Here is a 26,831-nt window from a genome sequence, read left to right as displayed (position 1 = left end):
AGCACAGAGCCCGACGCGGGGCTCGAACCCACGAACCGTGAGATCGTGACCTGAGCCGAAGTCGGACGCTTAACCGACTGAGTCACCCAGGCACCCCCAAAATAATAAGTAATATTGATCGAGTGCGAACTGCGTGCCAGGCCTTTATTAACTCACATGGTCCTCACGGTGAGGTTGGCTCTGTTATTATCCGCATTTTTGAGATGCAGGGACTGGAGGACAGAGCTGTTAGATAGCTCATGCAAGATCACAACACACAGGAGGTGACAGACCCTTTTATGTTGACGACTAGAAGATGACATTTAAAATAAATGGAGGGGGGGGCGCCTGGGTGGCGCAGTGGGGCGCCTGGGTGGCGCAGTCGGTTAAGCGTCCGACTTCAGCCAGGTCGCGATCTCGCGGTCCGTGAGTTCGAGCCCCGCGTCAGGCTCTGGGCTGATGGCTCAGAGCCTGGAGCCTGTTTCCGATTCTGTGTCTCCCTCTCTCTCTGCCCCTCCCCCATTCATGCTCTGTCTCTCTCTGTCCCCAAAATAAATAAATGTTGAAAAAAAAAAATTTTTTTTTAAAAAATAAAATAAATGGAGGGGGAAGAAATTAACAAAAGGGAAAATAGCCGCTGGAAAGATGAGGGAAGCCAGGTGAGGTCACAATTCCAGATGTACCACGGGAGGGTCAGTGCACATCCCTGGGGAGCTCTGAGCATCCCAGCAGCCAAGGCAAAGAGTGTAATGCGATCCATCACACTCCTGTAGTGCTTGCCAAAGAGAACGTAGCCCACGTACTCAGGTCAGGGGCCTCACCCCTGCGCTGGGTGGTTTCATAGGCTCTTTGTTGTCACATCCGTAAGGTTAGTGATAGCCTCTCCCCTCAACACTTGTCAGTAGTGGAAAACACTAGTCTCTCGGGCCTTACTGAGGGGAGGAGGCACCTTAGACATTCTACCGGAAGCAAGAGATGGCGCTTCAGGGAGGTTCCTTGTACGGTCAGGAGCTATTTGACTCTCTGGTGCACCTTCTGAGACAAGGTAGCCGGGAACATGCCTGGACAAGAAGGGGTGAGTTGACTTGCCCGGACTTAACTCACGAGCAGTCCGTCAGATGCTGGGGGGTGCCTGCAATAATCCCGATTCGGTTTTGCAGCAGCTAACCAGGGAGTGGCCTGGGTTTTCTGGCAGAAACAGGCGTCCTCAGTTTTCTGTTCTTGGGGGCGAGGATGAAACCCTGTTGGCTGCAGACCGGTGCCCTCTGTAGCCCCTTCCTACGCAAAGTGTGCCACGAGAACCAACAATACGGGTGGGCATCACCTGGGATCTCGCTAGAACTGCAGACTCAGCCCTACCCCAGATCTGCTGAGTCAGAATCTGCATTTCCAAAAAGATCTCAGGGCGGTTTGTTTGCACGGTGGGGTTTCAGAAGCAAGGAGCTAGGGTGGTGGTTTCAGACATTAGTATTCACTGGAAACGCTTGGAAGCTTGTTAAAACACCTGGCTGGGCTCCACCCCCAGCGTGTCTGCATTTGTACGTCTGGGTCATGCTGCAGAATTTGCATTTCCAGCAAGTTCTCAGGGGATACCGAGGCTGCTGATCAGGGACCTCCCTTTGAGAACTTTCGATCTAGACTCTAAAAGGACTGGCACTCAAACTTGGCTGCACATTGGAAACACCCGGGGAATTTTTTAAATGCTGATGCCGGAGTCGCAACCCCAGAGATTCAGATGTAATTGATCTGGCATACGGCCTAGGATCGGCACTTTAAGGCACTTTATAGGCTGGGTTTTTTTTAATGTTTATTTATTTATGAGAGAGAGAGAACAAGCAAGGGAGAGGCAGAGAGACAGAGGGAGACACAGAATCTGAAGGAGGCTCCGGGCTCCGAGATGGCCGCACAGAGCCCGATGCGGGGCTCGAACTGACCAACTATGAGATCATGACCTGAGCCGAAGTCAGACGCTCAATCGACTGAGCCACCCAGGTGTGCCAGCACTTTAAAGCACTTGAGATAATTCTCCGTGCGGTAGAGTTTGAGAGCCCCTGCCCCCCGCAGACCTGCCATGCATCTAACCTACCGGGAGGGAGCGGAGAAGAACTCTTCCCGTTGGAAACAGGTCTCTGCACACCTTGACCCCAGGGGATGGTGAAGGCACAGGCTCTGTCCCGTGAGGTCAGTCACCAGGAATGTGCAGGACGGCTTTCTTGCTGGCTGCACCAGGGAGTAAGGTGATTGACACTGGAATGGCTGGGACCCAAGCCAGCCTGCCTCTCGCGTATAACCTTGATCTGAGAAGCTCAGGCTTGACAGTCAGGAAGACTCACAGTGTGTCAGAAGCTCTGGGTGCACGTACACACACGCACACTCAGGCTGGCCTTCTTCAGAGCTGGCTGATTCGGCCCCATAATAATGACACGGGGCGGGGAGGCTCCCTCCGTCTGTTTGAGGCATTAGCTGTGATTTTCCTCATGGTCACAAGATGGCTGCCAACAGTCGTCAGGGCAGTGTGCTTCCTTGTGCACAACCAGTGGGGAGAGTAAGAGCCTCTTCCCTTTTGCTCTAGGAAACCAGTGAGAATTGGGTGACTTCAGAGATTTCACACACAGGCCTTTCCTCGTGATTCACTGGCCTGAATTCATTCCTGAACCGCTCGTCGGTAAGGGGTGAGGTTACCCTCACACCATTGGTTCTCCACCGGGGGTGAGTCTGCCGACATTTGGCTGAGTCTGGAGACATTTTTGATTGTTGTACCTGGGGTACCGAGGCGCAGCCTCCCTCCTGCCATTTGAGGCAGAGCAGAACAGTGGATCAAAACAACAGTGCTTTCGGGGCACCTGGATGGCTCAGTCGGTTAAGCATCTGACTCCGGCTCAGGTCATGATCTCACGGTTTGTGAGTTCGAGCCCCGCGTCGGGCTCTGTGCTGACAGCTTGGAGCCTGGAGCCTGCTTCCAATTCTGCGTCTCCCTCTGTCTCTGCCCCTCCCCCGCTCGCATTCGGTCTCTCTCGCTCGCTCAAAAATAAACAAACAAAATTAAAACAACAGTGCTTTTGCTGGGTGCCCTTTGGCAAGTTGATTAACCTCTCTGAACTTCCTTTTGACCTCCTACACGGGGTTGCTGGGAGTATTCGTGAGAAGTACCACGCGTGCAGTTCGTGCTAAGCGAGTGGTGTTGCAGAAACATGACAGAGAGCAGCAGGCCTGCATGTGGCCAAGAGATCCTGCAGAGGACCCCTAGGAGGGGCAAGAGAGGCACGACAAAGAAAAGTTCAAGGCCAGCCCTGCACCCACCCACACAACTTTAGGGCTCAGGTCTGGTGACCCAGGTGAGAAGCCACAGGGAGCCTGGGGGCCTCTCCGTGCAGGAAGGGAGGCAGCTGAGAATCCTCTGGAAGCAAGGACTAGGAAATCCCGTAGGAAGGTCCTCTGCCTCCGTGTAGAAGGGCCTGGCTCTTCCCACGAGGCGGCATCCGGGCCTCACGCGCGCCTCTCTTGCAGACCCCATGATGGAGCTGACGGGCACGGACCCCTCGGAGCTCGACAGCCAGCAGGAGACGGAAGACTTCGAGAACGCCTATACGTACGCTGGCGTGCACAGCAGCACCGAGGCCAGCGTCCTCACCGAGCAGGCCATGAAGGAGATGGCCTACTACAACGTGCTATAGCACAAGCCGGGCGCCCACAGGGCGAGGAGGGCTTGGGACGCGGGGGGAGACCCACGTGCCGCGGGCGCACCTCCCGCGGCTGAGAAAGCTACTGCCCCGCTGTCCCGAGCCCTCCCCTCCCACGGAGTCGTTTGCACCACTTCGGGACCCGTAGACCAAATGGAGACCGTACTACTGGCCTCAGCTGTGAACCAGGCCCAGGCCCCAGGCATCTGGGGGAGGAAGGAGAGCACAGGAGGCCCAGCTCTGGGTCTCCTTGGCCTGCTGCTGTGGGAGGGTGGGAGGAATGCTGATCAGGGCCGTTGGGGGATAGGTCACAGGGGCACGGGTCCGTGGGTCTCTCCGGGGGGGCCCAGCCGAGCTGGAGCAGCCAGTGGGGAGGGGTTTGATGCGCTTCCTGTCGGCTCCTCCTGGGGTCCCGGCACCGGAGGAAGAGAGAACGTGAGTCTTGCCTTTTTCTCCTCTGGACCAACTCCTGCCTCTAGGGATGTTTGAGCTCCTGTGCTGGTCAGCACTGCCCCCCCGATCCCTCACCAGCCCCTGGGCCGCCAAAAGCCCAGGCCCCAGAGCCCCCCCCTTCCCCACCTTGTCCATAAACAGCCAGGCAGGGCCCTCTGCCTTCTACCTCCTGGTGCCTCCCGCGCTCTCCTCCAGCCAGGCATGCATGCCGCCCCGGTCCTGGCCTTAGGAAAGCAGGGTGTAGCCCAGCCCCCGGCGAATGCCCGCTCCAGCCAACCCCCAGAAGGCCCCCCTCCAGCCATTTAAAAGTGGGTGTCCCTAAAGTGGATTTCAACAAATGTCATCCGGTTCTGTGCTGAACTGGTCCCCGCACCCGGGTCCCCCGATGTGAACAAAGCTGGGATGTGCCTTTCGCTGGGCACACACTGAGACAGATGGGGGCCCCCTCGAGTGAGGGGCAGGGCACAGCGAAGGGATCACGGGAACTGAGAGGGGCTGTCCCCAGAGGAGGCCAAGGACCACCTGGGGGGTGGCTGGAGTATTTTATTATTAACAAGTATCCATTTTGAGGATGGGGACAGCCAAGACTCAACAGGTTCCCAGAAAGAACAACATAGTTAAAAAGAAAATGAAGACCATAGAGAAAAAAAAAATTTTTGAGCAAAAGGGGTATTTTGAAGGTAATTTATTATTTTTTTTCCTTTCCAACTCTGTCACCTATTCTTTCTGCTGGAGATCATTTTCTTTTTCCAAATGGAAGCTCCCTGGTGTGCCGTGAGCGCTTCACGCCTCCCAAGCTCCGGTGGCCCGCCAGGCAGGACTCCGGCGCGGAGGGGGGCTGGCAGGGAGCCTCGGGCCCTGGCGAGAGGCAGGACGCAGAGCTGGGCAGGCCCTCCGCCCCTGCCCGGCCTCTCCAGCCAGTGACTCGCTCTGCACCACCCACCTCAGCGGCCAAGGCTGCTCGATTCTGCTCAGCCGACAGCTCCCTCCCTTGCTTGCCTACTCTCATCGCCGCTGTCCCCGCGCCAGCTCCTGCCCCGGGAACCGAAGACAGGCCCAGGGCATGAAATAGTACATTCAGGAATGCTAGGGCACCCGGACTCCTGCCCACTCGCCTCCTGAGGCCTCAGTGGAGAGGGGGCAGGCAGGGCTGTCCCCAAAGGCACGAAGGAGGTGAAGCCACCAACTTCGGCCCAGAAACCAGGAAAGGAGGGGGAACAGCCAGGGTGGGGTCGGGGAGACCAGTTTGAAATGCAGCTGACTACCCCCAAAGCTGTACCCTTGGTGAAGGACCAAGCCAGGCTTCAGGGTGGCTGTGATCAGGACTGAGGGGAGGACAAGGTGGCCTCAGGATCAGGCAGCCAGGTGCCCCTTCCTTCTCTGCTTAAGCTCATGCTAAGAGGCAACAAACGAGAGGACTGGGGGCTCAAAGGAGCCTTTTCCCCTCCAGAACCCCGAGGCCCCCCCCCAGCCCCCCAGGTGCCCGCCATGATGACCCTCAGGTGGCAGTGACCCCGTCACTGTAGAAGACATTTTCTCCTGCTGAGCAGAAGCATCACCCCCTGCAAACTACCTCTTCCCACAATGTCTTTCTCCCCTGGTACCAAAAAGAACCCTGTACCTCCTCCTTCTCCTCCTCCTCCTCCTCCTCCTCTTTCCTGCCAGCGCAGTGGCCTTGGTCTTGGAAACCCAAGGGAGACGGTCTGGCCCCCAGGGCGGGGCTCTCCTTTCCTCCCCCAGCCCCGCCATCAGCTCGGCCCTCTGCGAGGTTCAATACTTGAACGCCCCCTGCCCTGTGCCTTGGACCCAGGCAAAGCTAAGAGAAGGAAACAGCACAACTTAAACAATTTGAGCTGGGGGGTGGTCTCGGCAAGGCTCCTGTCCTCACCCCTCCCCAACCTCTCAAGAGAGGCGTGCGGCCTCTTGGGTGACTTGGAAACTCCTGGACGAATTCCATTCTAACTTATTTTGACGTGTATACGAACCAACTGTTTAGAAATTCCACTTGTGCAAAGCCCTACTGTGTTTTTATGTTCCCGTTTAAGAGAGAAGTTTACTTAGCAATAATTATAAATAAATGAATATTCTTTAGCGAGGTGACTGCGAGTGCTTCTTCCCGTGGTTCTTGGGGACTTGGTCCTCACCCCTCCCCCGGAAGGAACTCCCAACAAAGCTGCCCTGCCCCACACAGCAGGGCATCCATCGCTTGCTCTCCGAGGAGGGGGAAGAAACGCAGACCATCCTTCAGACCATCCTTGGCATTGGAATGGCCACCTGCAGGGCCAGGCGCCTACGGGGAGCCGCTCCAAGCCCAAGAGAGGAGGGCTGCGGCCAAGGCCCCAGAATTCCCACCACTTGCAGAGAAAAGCCGCTTCTCCTCTTGACCCACCGACAGGGTACCAGGACAGAAGCCAGCTCACGACGCCAGACTGCGCCTCCGAGGCTGCCAGCCCTTCCTACTGACGGGCAAGAAGGGGCCGGAAACCTTGAGCTTTGCCCCAGGAGTTGGGCCCTTAAGCAGAGCCAGCACACCAGCTTTTCTTCCCACAGCCCTGGGAGTTCAGTATGATTACTGCAGACGCGCGGTCCTTCGAATACACGGAGGCCACCAGGGTGAGGGGCGGTTAGAACCCATCTCCGAGCTACCGAGGTCCCAGCTGCCCAGTTTCAAGAGCCATGAGAGTCTCCCCCGCCCCCAACCCTGGAAACTGGGGAAATGGACTTTGGGTCGCCAAGTATCTGTCAGATCAGGTGAAAATGGCACAAGTCTTCCCCCCGCCCCACCCCCCGGGCATCTACCAAAAGTAGAATATATTCCCTGCATGAAAAAGCCCTTCAAGTTGGATCTGTTTTGCTTTACTGCAACTTTCCATCTTACTCTTCTGGTTTTGCCAAGGAATGGCGAGGAGGAACCCAAGTTAGGGACCCGAGGGGCCTAGACTACACGGGACCTCCATTCACAGTCCCAGCCCCGAGCCCCAGGCAGCCGTGCAGAGGGCCGTGAAGCCGCCGCTGTGTGGAACCCATTCTGAGGACCAAGCAAAGGGTAAATAAAGAGGTCTCGAGGTTTTTAGGAGGTTAAAACAAAGCAAAAAAATCAATGCATCCATGGCCATGCAGCCAGAATCTACCAGGAAGTGGTAACAATCCCCAAGTGGAGATCAGCATATAGGAACCGGATCGTGTGTGGTAATTTCAGGCCTGCACACCACAGGCCCAGCGGCTGGCCGGGCGGCTCCTGTAGAATTCAGGACACTCACACTGCTGCCCGGTCCCCTCGCCTCACCGTGGCCCCTGTGAACGGAGGCCTGGGACGCGGGTGGAATCCACCGGCCCTCGGAGGGCCTCTTTCTCTGGGGCCCCGGGCCGGGCTGCCTCCTCCCTCGGGCACAAACACAGCAGACGGTTTTGTGAAGAGCTTTTTAGTAGCTAAATATGGCACCACGTGTTCCAAGGGCAATATAAATTACAGGATGCAAAACTCACTGACTGGCTGAGGTAAAACACGCTGTTCCTGCCTCACATCACCATGAGGGGAAACACACAGATATTCTTAAAAACATCTTGCTTATAAAAAACGTCCCCTAGAAAGGCCTCCTGAGAGGGGCCGGGAGGCTCAGCCGCGGCCCGCTGCCCCCCAACCCCGGCCCGCCCGCTGCGGGCCGCGCCCCGCGCCCCCTACTGGCCCAGGGCCTTGTCCAGGTTGTTCTTGATGGTGTCCAGGAAGTCCGAGGTGTTCAGGAAGTGCTCGTTCAGCTTCACGCTGCCGAGAGAACACCGTTCACGTGAGGCGCGGCTCCAGCCTGGGTCCGGGCAGAGCCTCAACTTGGGCACCCGAGGAGCTGCCCTCCCGTGCCCGTGGGGCGTGGCACGCCCCGGCTGTGCGTCAAAGGTTGCCTGGAGCCCGTCGCCAAAGGGCCACACGACTTCAGACATTTGTACAGACGGGGACGGCAAGGCTCTGAGCCCCTAGCCTCGGGGATGGGGGGGCACACTCACAGGGTCTCAGGGCTGTGGACCTGGCCCACCCCAGGCCCTTGGCAGCTAAGCTGACTTGAGGATGAGGAAGGGGGGAGGTGCCTCTAAGAGGGTCCTCTGGCTTCTTCCCACCCAGGGAAGAAGGTCCCAGAAGGCCAGCCCCTCCCTCTGCCACCAGCCACGCACTTGCTGAGGCCATGGATGCAGCCCGCCAGGTCCTTGGTCATGGCTCCGCTCTCCACCGTCTGGACACACACCTTCTCCAGGGTCTGTGCAAACCTGCAGAGGACGGGCCAGAGTGAGGCCCCGATACAGAGCCCGCCCAGAAGCTGCCCTGGGCCAGCTCAGGCCCCTCCCTCTCCGCTCACCTGATGAGGTCCTGGTTCCCATCCAGCTTCCCCCGGTGCTCCAGGCCACGCGTCCAGGCAAAGATGCTGGCGATGGGGTTGGTGCTGGTAGGCCGGCCCTGGGGAGGGGGGTCGTAGGGAGATCGGGAGCCGAACCAGCCGACCAGGGGGCCACCCGGACGCGACCGCCCACCCGTAGGCTGACAGGTCAGCCCCATCCCCCCAGCCCTCAGAGCCAGTGGGTTCTGAGCCTCCGGGACAGATGGGCATGCGACCACGGTCCCTACACTCACCTTCTGGTGCTCCCTATAATGGCGGGTGACCGTCCCATGAGCGGCCTCAGCCTCGATGGTCTTCCCATCTGGGCAGACCAGCACAGACGTCATCAGGCCGAGGGAGCCAAAGCCTGAAGAGAGGAAAGACCCTCCATTCGGTGCCGGCACCCACCGTCCTCAGACCACCGGGGATGAGTCCCCCTGCCCTTCTGCTGGGAGGAGACGCCCTCAGCTCGTGACCCCCAACGGCACCCAGGAGGACAGCCACTGTTTCGGGCTTGCCCACCCTTGTCGTGGGTCTCTAGAGCCCAGCACAGGGCAGGGGGGCGTTCAAAGGCGGCTATCATCAGCCTATTAACATACATCTGGGTTCCCAGAGCCTGGGGCCCCCAGAGCCCAAGACCCCAGGACTTCTGCCCACCCAGCCTGGCTCGCAACTGCACGGTTCGTTCACGCAGAAGGCAGAAAGCCTGCCACCAGCTACATCACGACGATCCCTCTGTGTGCCTCTCTTGCAGGCTACTTTAAAGCTTTGTGACTTATCTCCAAATTCTCCCAAATCCAGATGTCGACCTTTCCTATCGTCAAGGTCTCCTGCGCTTCAAAAGCACCCCATGGCACCAAAATAAGAACTGTGTAAGAAAGAAAAAGCGAAAAACTTCTCCAGGAAAATTCGCTGTCTGAGAAGTTCTGCTGCTGAGACTCGGGAAGGGGTCCCGTCTCCACGTTTCCTGGACCTTCGCACTCACCCATTCCTTGTTTACTTAAGGGCAACTTTCATGCCTCTCTCTCGTCTGCTATGGCTTCTCATCCTTCCATCCGAGATAGGAATTGTTCTAGTAAGAGGACCACTACCACACTTATTGAAATAAAGGCCAAGGTTTTATGAAACATCAGGAATTCTTATGCATTCTCCTGGCAACCCCGGGGTGGGCGTCACCTTCCTTCTCGGGAGCTAGACCTCAAACCACCTCACGTACCCTTCTCTCTCTTCCACTCTCTGCCCTACACATCGTCTACTCCCTACTCTCGTGGGGCGCTGCTCTTGTGCCCAACACAACTGGGCTATTTCTTCTTTTCTTTTTTTAAGATTTTACTTTAGAATTCTATTCTATTCTATTCTATTCTATTTTTTGGGAGACAGAGGGCACGCAAGCAGGGAGAGGGGCAGAGAGAGAGAGAATCTCCAGCAGGCTCCAGGCCCAGCGTGGAGCCAGACGCAGGGCTCAATCCCACGACTGTGGCGTCATAACCTGAGATGAAATCAAGAGTCAGGCACTTAACCAACTGAGCCACCCAGGCGCCCTGAGATTTTATTTCTTACGTGATCTCTACACCCAACTTGAGGCAGGAAACCACAATCCCTGAGATCAAGAGTTGCCTGCTCTCCCGACTGAGCCAGCCGGGCACAATCGGGCTATTTCTTACGGCTACTTCTCTAACGGTCTCGTCCATGCTTTATGTTGCAATCGGAATTATCTCTTAGAGGACGCTCTAGGGCTTGGGGCTCTGTCACCTTCCCCAGTATTCTCCTACGGCCAACAGGTTGACTGTGCAAAACGAATTCTCTGTAATTCGAAAAGTACCCGGTTGTGCTCGAAACCATTTTTCTACTGGAGCCAACCCTGGCCCAAACCTGGAGGCACAGTCGCTTGGCTTCGTGGACAGGAACGACCTCACAGCTGACGCACCTGGCCCCTTAGAACTCGAATTCCTAGGTTCTCCTTTTTCTGTAACAGCAGCCTTAGTAATACACCAGTCCAAACCTAATTTGTGACCCTTCCTCCCTCAGATGCCGGCGAGCTCCTGCCCCCTGCTGTCCACGGGGAACCCTGCAATGAGGCGGCCGGCCCCAGTCCTGCTGCCACCCTGGACACATTTTCTACGAAGGGGGTCTGAAAATCCCCCCCGGCCGGAGAAGACCGACAGTCCACCCCTTGGGGACCAGGTGCTCCCAGCATACCCTGGGCCAGGATGTCCGACTGCACGTCTCCATCATAGTTCTTGCAGGCCCACACGAAGCCGCCTGAAGACTTGAGGACCTGAGCCACCATGTCATCAATGAGCCGGTGCTCGTACCAGATCTTACTCTTGTCGAAGTCGGTCTTATAGTGCCTGGGAGCAAAGGGGCCTGTTGTGGGGAGAGGGCGGGAGGCTGACAGGTTGAGGATCTCTCCTCGAGCCGAGCCAAAAGCACTGGGACGGCGGCCACCCCGTAGGACAGGGGCCCCGGGGGGACAGGCGAGAAGGGCTGTGGGATCCCCGGGAAGGAATAAAGGGAGAGGCTGTTACTTGTCAAAGATTTCCTGGAAGATGTCCTTGAAGCGCCCGTCGTAGGCTTTCAGGATGGTGTTCTTGGTGCTCATGTACAGCGGCCACTTCTTCTGGATGGCGTACTGGAAGCAGCTGTGCGCAAAACCCGAGATGGACTGCGGGGGGAGAGAGGTCCCTGGCGTGGGGCCCGGCCGGCCTGCGGGCTACCAGCCCTCCCTGGGCTCCCCAGGTCTTAGGCCGTATGGCTGGGGTAAAGCTAACTCCCCCAGCCCACCTGCCTATATCTCTAGAGTTGACGGTGTGTCCCAGCCTGTCCTCTCTGAGCCCTCCGTGACTGGCTCAGAGAGGGTCATGTGACCCAGGCCTGGAACTTTCACTGGAACCAGAAGCAAAAGAGGCTCTTTTCTGACTGGGTAACCAAGTCGGCAGGGGTAAGCCTGGAGCTGCCGGTGGCCAACCGCAGAAGGAACGAAAGCCAAGAGACGGGGAAGGGGAAAAGACTGCTTATCCAGTTTGCTTAAGCCAAGAGTCCAGACAACTAACACGCCCCCAGAGGTGTGTCGGGGAGTGAGTGCGGGGGCATCTGGCTAAGCGGGGGTCTGTCTTCCAGCCTCACTCCACACCGGGTCCACAGCAGGTCCCCCCGAAACAGAGCCAAGATGCACTGGTCCCCCCGAAACACAGCCAAGATGCATTGGCTCACGGGCCTCGGACCTTCCTCAAGCCACTGACGCGGGAGTAGTGAGCATCACCAACCCGAAGCGGCCCCAGAGGGAGGAGGGAACGCAGGAGCCACCCGCCAGGGCCTCACCTCATCCGTGTTGTACATGCCCATCCCCACGCCGCCGGCAGGGAAATTGAACACTTCCCACTCCTTAGCGCCACTGCCATCCTTCGGGGAGAAGACGATCTTGAACGTGCCGGCCCGGTCGACCACAAAGTCTGTGGCCTTGTACTGCAGAGACAAGAGCACGGCTCGGGCCAGGGGTTCCGAGCGAGGGGCCCCGGCCAGGAAGAGCCAAGTCCCGCCTCCTGCCGTGGCCAACCTGGTCGCCATGGGCGTGCCTGCCAATGGTGATGGGCTTGGTCCAGCCGGGGACGAGGCGTGGGATGTTTTTGCAGATGATGGGTTCCCGGAAGACGGTCCCCCCAAGGATGTTTCGGATGGTGCCATTGGGACTCTTCCACATCTTCTTCAGCTTGAATTCTAGGAGGACAGAGGTGAAGGGACCCCACTGCAGCCCCCACCTTCCAACCAAAATCTGAACCCTGAGCAAGAACGCAGCCAGATGGGAGCCCTAAAAATCACCCTGGGGAAGGTCTAAAATAGAAGTATGTGGGCTCTGGGACCATACTTCTTTCTTGTTTTATTTTTTTTTTAATGTTTATTTCTTTTTGAGAGAGAGACAGACAGAGTGAGAGCAGGGGAGGGGCAGAGAGAGAGGAAGACACGGAATCCGAAGCAGGCTCCAGGCTCCGAACTGTTAGCACAGAGCCTGACGTGGGGCTCGAACCCGTAACTGTGAGATCATGACCTGAGCCAAAGTCGGACACTCAACCGACTGAGCCACCCAGGCGCCCCTCTGGGATCAGATTTCTTGGGTTCAAGGTCCAGCTCCACCACCTGTCACTGTGAGTTTTATGCCAGTGAGTTAACCTGAGCTATAAAATGAAATTACTGATAAAAATACCTAGCATCTTGGGTTGCTGTCAGGATTAAATAAACCTCTATGGAAAGTGCCTAGAACACTGCTTGGCACATCGGGGCTCCTTCAGCTAGTGTATTATTCTACGTATTCTAGCGTGGACGTAGCTCGGTCTGACGAACTCTGGCAGTATGGCGTCTCGCTGGACAGAGGCCAGAAGACCAGAGGGCAGGCCTCAGTACTGCCACGAACCGTGGAGTCCAGCCCACGTTACCGGGACTGTTGGCTCTCTACTTCCTTCCTTCTCCATAAAATAGGGGTACAGAAATCCCAGGGTTCAGGAGAAATGAAAAGAAACCCCACAAAGAAGAGCTTAGCACTTAAATGATCCCAATGTCCCAGGGTCAGGTACAAACCCGAAAGACGGAAGAAGGTCTGGAGTGTTTGGAAATGTGCTTCGAATGCTTCCTTCCAGCTCCCTCGTGCCGCAGGACGCAGGCAGAGAGAAAGAGCTCTGCACACCCCTGAACGACCCTTTCTCGAATTTTCCAAACGTGGCCCCTTTATCCCCGTACTGGTGCCATTGTTTCGGGAAACCCTCAAAAGTGCTCCCCAGAAGCAGGGACCGGCAGCCGGTCCAAGCCTGGTGAGCGCACCTCTCTGAGACCCCTCCGCGGCCGCAGGGGGCAGGGGACAGACCCGCAAGGCCAAGACAGCGGCAAGACACTAGCGACGCTCCCCAGAGCCCGCTGCAGCTCTGAAAGATACAAGCTGACACGCGGCACTCCGCTGGCCAGAGGTGGCCCCGAGGTGTCTCTGTAAACCTGCCTGCAGGACAGTCCAGGAGGCGAGAGGGGCGCCCGAGGAGGCCGCCCTTCCTCTGACGGCTTCAGCAACGTGTCCGTGGCCCACGACACCTACCGGTGCTGGCCAGAGCCGCGCGGCACAGCAGCAACGCCACGGGCCTGGATTCCGCCCTGCCACACCCCACGTGGGTGCCAGCCCCTCACCGGCCCTCCCAGCCTCCTCTGCAGGAAACCCCACGGCCCCAACGCCTCCCACGAAGTCGCAGGGAGACGGGGTTCGTGTCGCGGCCCCCACGCCCCCAGCCCACCCGCCTCCGCACCCTCACACCTTCCACACGGGCCTCATCGGGGGTGATGGTGGCGCACTTCACAGCCACACTGTACTTCTGGGTGGCCAGCGCGGAGTCTACGGTGACCTGGTCGTTGGTCTGGTCACGGTTTGGGAGCCCCAGGTCGAAATACTTGAGCTGGACATCCACGTGCGGCAGGATGAGCTAGAAACAGATGACCAGGGCAAGGCATCAGCCCAGATGACTATGACCCAGGGGCACGAGGGGGCCTGCGCGGGGGCCGAACGCCCACTTTGGGAGGGAACCACCTTCTCCTTGATGAACTGCCAGATGATCCGGGTCATCTCATCGCCGTCCATCTCCACCACCGGCTTCGCCACCTTGATCCTCTTGTCGGCATCTAGGACCGGGCAACACGGCGCATCATACCTCTGGGGGAGGGGGGGCGTTCTGGGCGAGCTCCTCTCCTCCCCCGCGGGACCTGCCCTTCACCCAGGAGAGCAGTGTCAGCCAGGGCTCGGTTACCCACACTCACTCCCCCTCGGCAGGACCAGCTCCCGGGCCGGGCCGCCTGGGCGGGGGGGGGGGGGGGGGGGGACCCGGACCCCCCACTGAGGATGGCCAGCTAGGACTGAAAGATGGTGGCCTGAATCTGAAGGCAGAGGAGCCCAAGAGCCAGAGGTCCGGAGCCAAGCAGGGCCACCTGTCCGGGAGCAGGCAGGGGAGGGAATGCCTACAGGCTGTCGCCACCCAGTTCCGAGGGCAGGCGCTGTGGCCCAACCCCAGCGATTCTGTGAGTTTCCTCGTAACCTTGTTACAAGAGCCCGACTAAGTCTAAGTGGGGACGGAAACTGCATCGCACCTCCTCTGTGCCTGGCGTGGTCCCCTACCCCCTTTGCGTGATTCCTTTTCATCCTCAAACCACTCCCAAAGGGAATATGGCTATCTCCACTTTGGGTGCGCCTGGGTGGCTCAGTCGGTTCAGCGTCTGACTTCGGCTCAGATCACGATCTCACGGCTCGTGGGCTGGAGCCCCGTGTCGGGCTCTGCACCGACAGTTCAGAGCCTGGAGCCTGCTTCGGAGTCTGTGTCTCCCTCTCCCTCTCTGCCCCTCCCCTGCTTGTGCTCTGGTCTCTGTCTCTCAAAAATAAATCAACATTAAAATTTTTTTTTTTAATGTGGTGCAACTGAGGCTCGGAGAGTTTGCCAGCTTCCCGCCAAAGGTGACACAGCTTGAGGACAACAGAGCTACCAGGATTCACACTTTCTCGGCGGCAAGCAGAGGCTTAGGGCACCCAGAATGGAACTCCGAACCCTTGATCCAAGCTGGCAGGCTGGCCAGTCCTGCCGGAGAAGCATCAAAGGTCCAAAGCGACAGTGGAGGAGGACAGGAGCCGGGCGGGGGAGGCTCTTCAAGGAAAGTCTGACTCATGAGAAAAGCCAACAGTCTGGGAAGTGAATTCCCGAGAAAACTCAAGAAAATGACCCATCCAATTAAATCAGTGCAGGCTACCTTGAGCGAGACTTGTTGAACCTTAGCCTGTAGCACGGAGGTACCCACGGCCTGGGAAGAAACAGTCCCTGCAGAGTAGGGAGGGCAACAAGACAGGTGCAAAACCTACAGCCGGGCCTCGACCATCAGAAGGCTCGCTCACCGCTGACACCCGGGCCGGAGTGAGACAGCTGAGAACTGGCTGGGCTCTGTCCCCAGCAGAGCCCCCTCCGCCCTCGCTTAGGGCCCATTTACTCTTAGGTTACGCACAATCCTTACAGATGTCGTCGTGGATCTTCCGCCTCACCAGACACGAGACGGCGAATCAGAAGAAAGGATTAGGATGTTCACTTAAAAACACCAATGGTCAGAAGAAGCGACATCTGCTAGGTGGACAGCAAGGGACGGACGTCTACGAAAAGCAGGCCCTGACACCGAAAAAGCATGACCACCTGAGCACGTTTAAAACAGAAGTGACTGGGGCGCCTGGGTGGCTCAGTCGGGTTAAGCGTCTGACTTCAGCTCAGGTCGCGATTTCTCAGTTCATGGGTTCGAGCTCCGCATCGGGCTCTGTGCTGACAGCTCGGAGCCTGGAGCCGGCTTGCGATTCTGTCTCCCTCTCTGTAACCTCCCCCCCACCCCCACGCTCACGCACACACGCGCACGTGTTCTTTCCCTCTCTCTCTCTCTCTCTTTCTTTCAAAAGTAAATAAACATTAAAAAATTTTAAAACAGAAGTGACCAAAACCCAACAGATCCCGCACATATCACTGCCCTACAACACACACCACAGCCATGACTCGTGCTGACATCCCCAACCCACTAAGAAAAAGGTGAATTATGTGCAGCGAAATGATTCACTATCCAAACATGTGCGCAGATTTTTTTTTTAATCTAAAAATAATCTCCCAAAGATGTGCAAACAGGTTTTTTTGTTTTTTCTTTTCTTAATCTAAAAGGAATCTTGGAGGTTACTTAGGAAGACAAATGAGACCCAGGAAACGTGGCTTGTGTCAATGTCAGGACTGATCCCGGGTCTCTGGCCCCAGGGTGGCCTCTGGACACCCTCAGGGGTCACGTATGGAGAAGCAGAAGGCAAACACAGACTCCAAACATTCCATTCCCTGGAGGACAAGGTGAGCTCAGCCGGCACCTCTCCGCCCCCCTTTCCAGGAGGCACAGGGGCCTCTGGACCCAAGCCACAGAATTCCTTCACCTTTCCGGGCTGGAAGCTTGAGTGGAAAGCGCTTTAGGACTTGCAGAAAGTCTACTGGGCCACTGAAGAGCTAGCTTCGTTTTGTTTTAATTTTTTTTTTCAATGTTTATCTTTGAGAGAGACAGAGCATGAGCAGGGGAGGGGCAGAGAGAGAGGGAGACAGAGAATCCGAAGCAGGTTCCACGCCAAGGAGATTCGGTGCCAAGCCCGATGCGGGGCTCAAACTCAAGAAACCGTGAGACCATGACCTGAGTTGAAATCAAGAGTAGGACGCTTAACCAACTGAGCCACCCGGGTGCCCCAAGCTAGCTTAGTTTTTAAGAGCATCTCCTAGGAGTTAATGTCATGAGAGCTAATCAAGGTTGTTTTAATGTACTGAAGCTACCATAATCATAATCCCTAAGGAGAATTCATTTGTGGCCAGTCTTAAAGGTTTCTGCCTCGCTGGGCTCCACTCAAGTTTTGGGCTTCAGACCCAGCAGCCTGTGGGCTGTGGGCTCCACACCTGCTCCATCTGGGAGTTCAATGTCACGATCATAGCAGGCAGCCCTCCCTGTGGTGCCTGCAGGTGTCAAACCCTCAGAGACCACAGGGCTCACTTATTTACAACCAGGTGCTAATAAGCACCTCTTCCTGAAACACCAAAAAATATAATAGTTCCTGGCCTAAAGGAGTGAGTATGAAAGGGAAAACCTACAGACAACGGAGACAGAGCAAGCAGCCCAGTTATCAAAGTCAGGAGCACAGCCTCCTTGAAAGGGCCCTTCCCAGAACCGGGGGCGTGGGGGGCACGGAAGCCAAAGCAGCAGAGACTCCTGATTGGCTCACGCAGCGATTTTAAAAAAGCAGATTCAGGGGCGCGTGGGTGGCTCGGTCGGTGGCCTGACTTCGGTTCAGGTCACGATCTCACGGTCTGTGGGTTCCAGCCCCACGTCGGGCCGGGCTCTGTGCTGACAGCTCGGAGCCTGGAGCCTGCTTCCAATTCTGTGTCTCCCTCCCTCTCTGCCCCCCCCTGCCCCCCCCCCCCGCTCATGCTCTGTCTTCTGTCTCAAAAATAAATAAAAAACATTAAAAAAAAATAAAGAATTAAAAAAAAAAGCATATGCATCGGTGACCAAGGTTTTAAAATCAGGCGATTTCAACAACACAACCACCACAAAAACCAATTAATAAATGGGCAAAGGACTCGAACCGACATCGCTCCAAAACACGATACATAAAAGACCAATAAGTATGAAAAGCTGTCCCACAGCACTCATCTTTAGGGAAATGCAAATCAAAAATCACAACGAGATACCACCTCACGCCCACAAGGACGGCTGCCAACAAAACCAAAACCAAACCCAAAACCCCAAAGCCGAAAACAACAAGTGTTGGTGAGCATGTCTTTGGAGAAGCTGGAACCCTTGTGCACAGCTGGTGAGAATGGACGGTGCGGCAGCTGCTGCGGAAGACGGTGTGGTGCTTCCTCAAAAAACCAAAGACGGAACCGCCATATTGTTCGGCCATCCCACTTCTGGAGATCTATCCAAAATAAGTAAAAGCAGGGTCTCAAAGAAGTATCTGTACACCCACGTCCACAGCAGAATTACTCACAAAAGGCAAGAGGTGGAAACAACTCCAGTGTCCCTCAAGGAACGAAGGGAAAAACAGAATGTGGTATGAGCCCTCGAGAGAACAGGACTCTGGAAACGGATCCAGGACGGCTAAGAAAAACGTCCCTCCAAAAGGTTAAACGATGTCCACAATTTCGAGCTTCTCCCAGACTGGGCTCCCCGCCACTTAAATGTGGACGTGCTTACTCAGAAATTGAAAAAGGAAGTGCCGCCATTGTGGGCAAGAGCGATGGATCTGGACCTTCCTCAAGAGCGTTGGCTGCTCATTCTCTCGTCTCAAATTCCACAAAACCAGTTGCCCTTGGGGTGGCCAGCAGACCTCTACTGTGGCATACTTATATAAGCAACACGGCCACATTTCCCACACACTTTCAATCCAGCGACGATGAACATTTCCGAACTCTTAAAATAAATGAGAAGCAGTGATAAATAGGCAAGGAATTCATAACCATATCGCCCAAGCTTTGCACAATTCCCGTAGCTTACCCAGAAAGTCAATACATTTTAAGTGGAATATTTTTTACGTGGGTATATACATAGAATGGAATTTTCAGCCTTAAAAATTAGCAAGATGCGGACACAAGCCACAGCTCCAGCAGGGATAAACCTTGAGGACAGTATGGGAAGAGTAAGCCAGTCGCAAAAAGAAAAATACGTCTGATGGGGCGCCTGGGTGGCGCAGTCGGTTAAGCGTCCGACTTCAGCCAGGTCACGATCTCGCGGTCCGTGAGTTCGAGCCCCGCGTCAGGCTCTGGCCTGATGGCTCAGAGCCTGGAGCCTGTTTCCAATTCTGTGTCTCCCTCTCTCTGCCCCTCCCCCGTTCATGCTCTGTCTCTCTCTGTCCCGAAAATAAATAAACGTTGAAAAAAAAAAAAAATTAAAAAAAAAAAAAAAGAAAAATACGTCTGATTCTCCTTACATGCGGTACCTAAAAGCAGTCAAATTCACAGAAACAGAAACTAGAATGGTGGTTGCCAGCGGCTGGGGGAGGAGGGAATGGGGAGCTGTTGTTTAACGGGTACATACAGAGTTTCAGTTTTGCAAGATGCTGAAGCTCTGGGGGTTGGTTGTCCAACAGTGAGAAAGTATTTAACACTACTGAATGGCACACTTCAAAATGGCTAGGACAGGAAATTTGTGTTATGCAGTATTTTTACCACAATAAAAATAAGAAATAACGGTTTTTAAGTTTTTAAAAATCTAAATCAGTCAAGGGGTGCACCTGGGTGGCTGAGTCAGCCAAGCGACCCGCTTTGGCTCAGGTCGTGATCTCGCGGTCCGTGAGTTCGAGCCCCGCGTCGGGCTCTGTGCTGACAGCTCAGAGCCTGGAGGCTGCTTCAGATTCTGTCTCCGGCTCTCCTCTGCCCCTCCCCTGCTAGCACTCTGTCTCTCTCTGTCTCTCTCTCTGTCTCTCTCTCTCTCTCTCAAATATAAAATAAACGCTTAAAAATTTTTAATCTAAACCAGTCAGGAGATGTTACACAAAGATTCCAGGCCTATCGCGTACCCTCCAGAGGACACAGGCCCCAAGGCATCAGAGTGGGAGACCTTGTGTGTGGTTCAGCCAATATGGCAGAGCCACCCCCATCGTCCACCCCTCTCTGGGTGACAAGAGATGACGAACGATCTGAAACCCAAGGAACAGCACGGGGGTCTCCCTGAAAGCTTCCAAGGGGGGCGCCTGGGTGGCGCAGTCGGTTAAGCGTCCGACTTCAGCCAGGTCACGATCTCGCGGTCCGTGAGTTCGAGCCCCGCGTCGGGCTCTGGGCTGATGGCTCAGAGCCTGGAGCCTGTTTCCGATTCTGTGTCTCCCTCTCTCTCTGCCCCTCCCCCGTTCATACTCTGTCTCTCTCTGTCCCAAAAATAAATAAATGTTGGAAAAAAAAAAAAAAAAAAAAAAAAAAAAAAGCTTCCAAGGGACAGCCACCGTGACATTTTCAGATGACATGTTGCACACTGGCCTCTTGGCCAGAGTGTGGGATGGAGTTACACCAGTCCACAGGGAGTCCGGGAGGCCAACTCTCCTCCCGGTCTGGGATTCCGAGTACCCAACACCAAGTAAGGATTTCAAAACCCGGCGCCTGTTTCAGGATTGGCCTGCTGCTCCAAACTCAAGGCTAAAGGTCCCTCCCAAGATGGCCACCCCCAAGAATAAGTGAGTAACCACACGCCTGCCCTGGCTGTCGGCCAAGAAGCTGCCAAGCCGGCGTGGCCCAGCAGCATGTGGGGAGAAGCCCTCAGTTCCTGGGAGCTCAAGAAGGCAGGGCAGCAAATCTGGAAGAGATTTCCTTGGGGTCATCCTTCACTCCTCCCCATTCCCTCACACGCACGTGCCAACCATTGAAACATCCTATTGGCTCTTCCTTCAAAATGCATCCAGAATCCAACCACTTCTTACCACCCCCAGGGTCAATCACCTTGCCAGAGTATGACTACACCCTCCCACCAGGACCCTGAAGCCAGAATGCGCCTGTTAAAACGTAAATGGGGGAGGGGGGGCGGCGGGGAGGCTCCTGGGCGGCTCAGTTAGTTGAGCATGGACTTCGGCTCAGATCTCTCAGTGTGTGGGTTCAAGCCCCATGTGGGGCTCTGTGCTGACAGCTCAGAGCCTGGAGCCTGCTTCGCATTCTGTGTCCCCCTCTCTCTCTGCCCCTCCCTACTCACCCTCTGTCTCTGTCTCTCTCAAAAATAAACATTAAAAAAATAATTTAAAGATTAAAAAAGCTTTTAAAAAAATGTAAATCAGGTCACAATACCCTTCTCAAAACCTTGCAAAACTTCCCTTTTCAGTCAGAGTAAAGGCCAAAGTCCTCAAAAATGTGTGGTCCCCACAACGCTTGACCTCATCTGTCACTGACCCCCTTCCCCTGACCTCTGCCTGGCTCAGGACTCTTCCCTCCCTGCTTCTCCCACAAGCAAAGGTGTACTCCTCCATCAGACACTCCTCCATCAGACGCTCCTCCATCAGGCTCTCCTCCATCACTCACTCCTTCATCAGACACTCCCCCATCACACATTCTGCCATCACACTCCTCCATCAGACACTCCTCCATCACACATTCCTCCATCAGGCACTCCTCCATCAGACACTCCTCTCCTCCATCAGACACTCCTCCTTTAGACACTCCTCCATCAGACACTCCTCCATCAGGCACTCCCCCATCACACATTCCTCCATCAGGCACTCCTCCATCAGACACTCCTCTCCTCCATCAGACACTCCTCCATTAGACACTCCTCCATCAGACACTCCTCCATCAGGCACTCCTCCATCAGACACTCCTCTCCTCCATCAGACACTCCTCCATCACACATTCCTCCATCAGGCACTCCTCCATCAGACACTCCTCTCCTCCATCAGACACTCCTCCATTAGACACTCCTCCATCAGACACTCCTCCATCACGCACTCCTCCATCAGACACTCCTCTCCTCCATCAGACACTCCTCCATCACACATTCCTCCATCAGGCACTCCTCCATCAGACACTCCTCTCCTCCATCAGACACTCCTCCATTAGACACTCCTCCATCAGACACTCCTCCATCAGGCACTCCTCCATCAGACACTCCTCCATCAGGCACTCCTCCATCAGGCTCTCCTCCATCACGCACTCCTCCATCAGACACTCCTCTCCTCCATCAGACACTCCTCCATTAGACACTCCTCCATCAGACACTCCTCCATCACGCACTCCTCCATCAGGCACTACTCCATCAGACACTCCTCCATCAGGCTCTCCTCCATCAGGCACTCCTCCATCAGGCTCTCCTCCGTCACGCACTCCTCCATCAGACACTCCTCTCCTCCATCAGACACTCCTCCATTAGACACTCCTCCATCAGACACTCCTCCATCACGCACTCCTCCATCAGACACTCCTCTCCTCCATCAGACACTCCTCCATCACACATTCCTCCATCAGGCACTCCTCCATCAGACACTCCTCTCCTCCATCAGACACTCCTCCATTAGACACTCCTCCATCAGACACTCCTCCATCAGGCACTCCTCCATCAGGCTCTCCTCCATCACGCACTCCTCCATCAGACACTCCTCCATTAGACACTCCTCCATCAGACACTCCTCCATCAGGCACTCCTCCATCAGACACTCCTCCATCAGGCACTCCTCCATCAGGCTCTCCTCCGTCACGCACTCCTTCATCAGACACTCCTCTCCTCCATCAGACACTCCTCCATTAGACACTCCTCCATCAGACACTCCTCCATCAGGCACTCCTCCATCAGACACTCCTCCATCAGGCACTCCTCCATCAGGCTCTCCTCCATCACGCACTCCTCCATCAGACACTCCTCTCCTCCATCAGACACTCCTCCATTAGACACTCCTCCATCAGATACTCCTCCATCAGGCTCTCCTCCATCACTCACTCCTTCATCAGACACTCCCCCATCACACATTCCTCCATCAGGCACTCCTCCATCAGACACTCCTCTCCTCCATCAGACACTCCTCCATTAGACACTCCTCCATCAGACACTCCTCCATCAGGCACTCCTCCATCAGACACTCCTCTCCTCCATCAGACACTCCTCCATCACACATTCCTCCATCAGGCACTCCTCCATCAGACACTCCTCTCCTCCATCAGACACTCCTCCATTAGACACTCCTCCATCAGACACTCCTCCATCACGCACTCCTCCATCAGACACTCCTCTCCTCCATCAGACACTCCTCCATCACACAGTCCTCCATCAGGCACTCCTCCATCAGACACTCCTCTCCTCCATCAGACACTCCTCCATTAGACACTCCTCCATCAGACACTCCTCTCCTCCATCAGACACTCCTCCATTAGACACTCCTCCATCAGACACTCCTCCATCAGGCACTCCTCCATCAGACACTCCTCTCCTCCATCAGACACTCCTCCATCACACAGTCCTCCATCAGGCACTCCTCCATCAGACACTCCTCTCCTCCATCAGACACTCCTCCATTAGACACTCCTCCATCAGACACTCCTCCATCAGGCACTCCTCCATCAGACACTCCTCCATCAGGCACTCCTCCATCAGGCTCTCCTCCATCACGCACTCCTCCATCAGACACTCCTCTCCTCCATCAGACACTCCTCCATTAGACACTCCTCCATCAGACACTCCTCCATCAGACACTCCTCCATTAGACACTCCTCCATCAGATACTCCTCCATCAGGCACTCCTCCATCACGCACTCCTCCATCAGACACTCCTCTCCTCCAGCAGATACTCCTCCATCACACTCCTCTCCTCCATCACGCACTCCTCCATCAGACACTCCTCCATCACACACTCCTCTCCTCCATCAGACGCTCCTCCATCACACATTCCTCCATCAGACACTCCTCCATCAGATACTCCTCCATCAGGCACTCCTCCATCAGATACTCCTCCATCAGGTACTCCTCCATCAGGCACTCCTCCATCAGGCTCTCCTCCATCACTCACTCCTTCATCAGACACTCCCCCATCACACATTCCTCCATCAGGCACTCCTCCATCAGACACTCCTCCATCAGATACTCCTCCATCACGCATTCCTCCATCAGACACTCCTCCATCACGCACTCCTCCATCAGACACTCCCCCATCAGACGTTCCTCCATCAGGCACTCCTCCATCAGACACTCCTCCTTCAGACACTCCTCCATCACGCACTCCTCCATCACACATTCCTCTCCTCCATCAGACACTCCTTCATCACGGCCTTGGCACCTGTTGGCCATAACCAAATGGCCTGTTTCCTTTGTTCCTTCGGTGACTCTTCACGGAGGTCTTTTCTGTGGTTCCTGCCCCCCCCCCAAGTCCAAACCTCCACGCACACCTTCCTGGCCTCTTTGTTCTCCAAACGCCATGCTAGCCAACTTCTACCTTTTTACTAACAGTCCCCACGTTAGCATTTAAGCTCCACACGGGCAGAAATCTTTGCCTCTTACTCCTGGCTCTGTCCCCAGCACCTTCACGTGCCTGGCACACAGCAGAAGCACGATAGTTGTTGAAGTCACAGATGAAGGTCAAGTTACAGTCTATTTGGTCTATAGTAAGGGCTGCCCTGCCCCCACCTCCTGTTGGGATGAAATGTGCTCCTGGGATGCACTGCCACATAGAGGCCACTGAGTTCTTACCATCAGATTGCACCAGACCAGCACAGATGTATGTATGGGACAGGGGTCTCTGCCAGGCAATGGGCAACTTGCCCTGAGAAGCTCACAATTTATACTGGGCTTTTTTTTTAATGTTTATTTTTGAGAGTGAGCGAGGGGTGGGGGGCGGGGAGCTGAGAGAGAGGGAGACACAGAATCCGAAGCAGGCTCCAGGCTCCTTGAGTTGTCAGTGCAGAGCCTGATACGGGGCAGGATCCCACGAACCGTGAGATCATGACCTGAGCCACGATCAAGAGGCAGATGCTTAACCGACTGAGCCACACAGGCGCCCCTCCACTGGCATTTTAAACGTGTACACAAGTGTCAACTCCAGGGCAGGTCACAGAGCCCGGCTTCCAATAACCAGAAGGCAGTTTCCAGCACCTCATGCCCTGAACGGAACCAGTGCCAGAGGCTCCCAGCTCAACTGGAGCATCTGGGGGCGGGTCCCAGGCTTTCCAGAGACTTCTCCAAATGTTCCAGGCCTAAACATGACCACCCAAAACACCTCTGATGGGGCAGCCCTGTTCTTATCTGATGCAGTTGAAACAAGCCTCGGGGAGGAACACATAATAACTCCCCAGGCGGGCCTCCAGAACTTTCAACAATCATTAAATAATAATCTGCCCTTGAATCTGAGAGTGCAGGCAAGTCACCAAGATCTGTAAAGTGAAGAGGCAGCGTGAGAAAAGTAAGAAGTTGCCAGGCAAGGAGTGAAGCTAAGGAAGGCCAGATAAGTCGTTCTCACAGTGAGGGCTTGGGCACAGCCCATCCTCCCCTACACGACATCTGGCTCATCAGAACCGCCACCAGCCGTCGCTGGAGGCCTAGGAAATGCAAAACTAGGTAGGAGCCGTGGCGTTACCAAGCAGCAAAGACACCAGAGTGTTTTAGCCAAAAGAAACGTATCCGTTCCTTGTCATCAAGGGGAATGCCAAATATTCTGTCTCCAGTGGTGTTGCCGGGTGACAAGCTCGAAGAGGCCACAGCTGTAAGTCTCATGTCCAACTCAAACACTAAGCCTTCTCCCCATTAATAACCCAACCAGCTTGGGAACTTCTGGAAGGACCTACAGCTAAAAGAACTTTCTTTTTTTTTTTTACCATCAATGCAGGGGGCAAGAAGGGAGAAAATATCTTTACTCTCACGCTGTTTTGCTAGAGGTGGTTTGGGGCCTCGGGGCACTTGGAACCCTGGAGTTGCAGGGCTAACCACTTACAAGACAAATCCCAGAAGTACAAAAGCAGAAATGTCCCTTTCTCCTTGGCAGGAGAGGTGGGGGCTGGGGCCCAAGCTCTGCCCCCCCCCCCTTCCCCTCCCCAATTCTGGTCAGCTGCTCCCACACTAGTTAAAGATTACCTACCGGAACAGTAAGGCCAGGCTGCCTGGGCCCCACTCCCTCTTCCTCACTGTCCTGGCTCACTCCAAGGGGTTCCAGGCCAGGTCAGGAAAGGGGTTTCCGTGGCAACAGGCAAGAGACAGGGCCAAGGGACCTACATTCTCCCTGCCTTTTGTAGCTGGCAATGGAGAGCCACGGTGCAGGCCACATGCCACAGAGGGCAGCCTGCGAGGGTAATGGGGGTTCAGGTTAATCCTGCTTATTATGACCCGACTACTGTCTTCTTTCCTAAGCAGGGTGCTAAGGGCACCACAGAAGCAGGGAGTAACTAGTGGGGAAAATGACATTTTGGAGCAGCTGCCCAATCACCCAGTCTGGCAGTCGGGTGAGTGGGGCCGGCGGAGCAGCGTAGGAACCGGCTGGCGAGAAAACGCAGGTCAGGCCAAGGAGAGAGGCTCCAGGATGGAGACTTAAGTGCGACGGGAGGGGTGGGGGGTGTCCAAACAAAAGGGAAAATCAAAAGCACGCTCCTCCAGCTGTCGCGTAAAAGGCTCCAAAAATAGCTGACGCGGGCCTGACAGCGAGGAGGGATTACAGCGCGCCCGGCTGAAAAGGAAAGGGAAGTGGAGGCCGTCTCCCCGCCTTTGTCTGAGCAGGGACCGCGCCGAGACCCTCCCTCTCACGGGGAGACCGGGCCTGGCGCTCCAGCCCCCTACTCGCTAGCCTGGCCCCTCCCGGGGCGCAGGGCGCGCAGGACACCCTCCGGGCCCGGGACACCCCCAGCACCCGCCACGGGAATAGCTGGGGGGGCGCGGAGCAGCCCGGAACCCCCGCTCGCGCAGGGCCGCAGGACCAGCAGCTCCCGGGCCACCAGCTGCCACCGTCCTTCAAGTCCCCGCCCCCCCCCCGGCTCTTTGTGTGCCAACCCCGCCGTCCCCGGCCCGCGATCGCCCCGAGTCGAGCTCCCCGGTCCCCGCCCGGGAGGCCGCCACGTCGCGGTGCCGGGCGCGCGCCCCGCCCGGACCCTCCTCGTGGCACTCACAGTGGCGCCGCGGCTGCTCCTGCAAGTTGGGGCCTGTCGGGGCTGCCGGCGCCCAGGCCGGCCCGGAGCCGGAGGCCCTGCAGAGCGAGCGTACGACCCGCAGGTAGCCAGCCATCCCGCCGAGCAGGCGAGCGAACGGACCGCGGCGGGCGAGATCCGAGCGCCGGTGCTGCTCCCGGCTGCCTGGCGGCGGGCTGCCAAGGCCCTCCAGGCGCCCGGGCGCGGGCAGGGGCGGGGCGGGGCCG

At 56.1% G+C, this 26,831-nt stretch overlaps 2 protein-coding genes across 8 annotated transcripts in view; one reads left to right on the top strand and one right to left on the bottom strand.

Annotated features, from left to right (window-relative positions):
• Positions 1-6,207, top strand: part of ZNF710 (zinc finger protein 710) — a 70,488-nt gene extending 64,281 nt beyond the window's left edge. For all 6 annotated transcript variants that reach the window (XM_045452344.1, XM_045452343.1, XM_045452342.1 and 3 more), the window contains one exon: positions 3,487-6,207. In XM_045452344.1, coding sequence (XP_045308300.1) covers positions 3,487-3,653 — 167 coding nt within the window. In that variant the 3' untranslated portion in view covers positions 3,654-6,207. The remainder of the gene's footprint in view (positions 1-3,486) is intronic.
• A 1,315-nt stretch (positions 6,208-7,522) lies between these two features.
• Positions 7,523-26,819, bottom strand: IDH2 (isocitrate dehydrogenase (NADP(+)) 2). Of its 2 annotated transcripts, XM_045452345.1 has the most exons (11): positions 26,587-26,819; positions 14,037-14,128; positions 13,767-13,932; positions 12,033-12,193; positions 11,798-11,941; positions 11,005-11,141; positions 10,676-10,827; positions 8,731-8,843; positions 8,459-8,556; positions 8,277-8,369; positions 7,523-7,875 (listed from the first exon to the last, which is right to left on the bottom strand). In XM_045452345.1, the coding sequence occupies exons 1-11, from the start codon at positions 26,699-26,701 to the stop codon at positions 7,791-7,793; spliced, it is 1,356 nt and encodes a 451-aa protein (XP_045308301.1). In that variant the 5' UTR covers positions 26,702-26,819; the 3' UTR covers positions 7,523-7,790. The 2 variants fall into 2 exon arrangements, with proteins under 2 accessions (XP_045308301.1, XP_045308302.1); XM_045452346.1 differs by lacking the exons at positions 13,767-13,932; positions 14,037-14,128; positions 26,587-26,819 and adding an exon at positions 13,049-13,657.
• Positions 26,820-26,831: the final 12 nt, after the last annotated feature.

This window comes from Leopardus geoffroyi, chromosome B3 (genome assembly GCF_018350155.1).
Source record: "Leopardus geoffroyi isolate Oge1 chromosome B3, O.geoffroyi_Oge1_pat1.0, whole genome shotgun sequence".
Taxonomy (NCBI): Eukaryota; Metazoa; Chordata; class Mammalia; order Carnivora; family Felidae; genus Leopardus; species Leopardus geoffroyi.
This window is presented reverse-complemented; position numbering and strand designations above follow the sequence as displayed.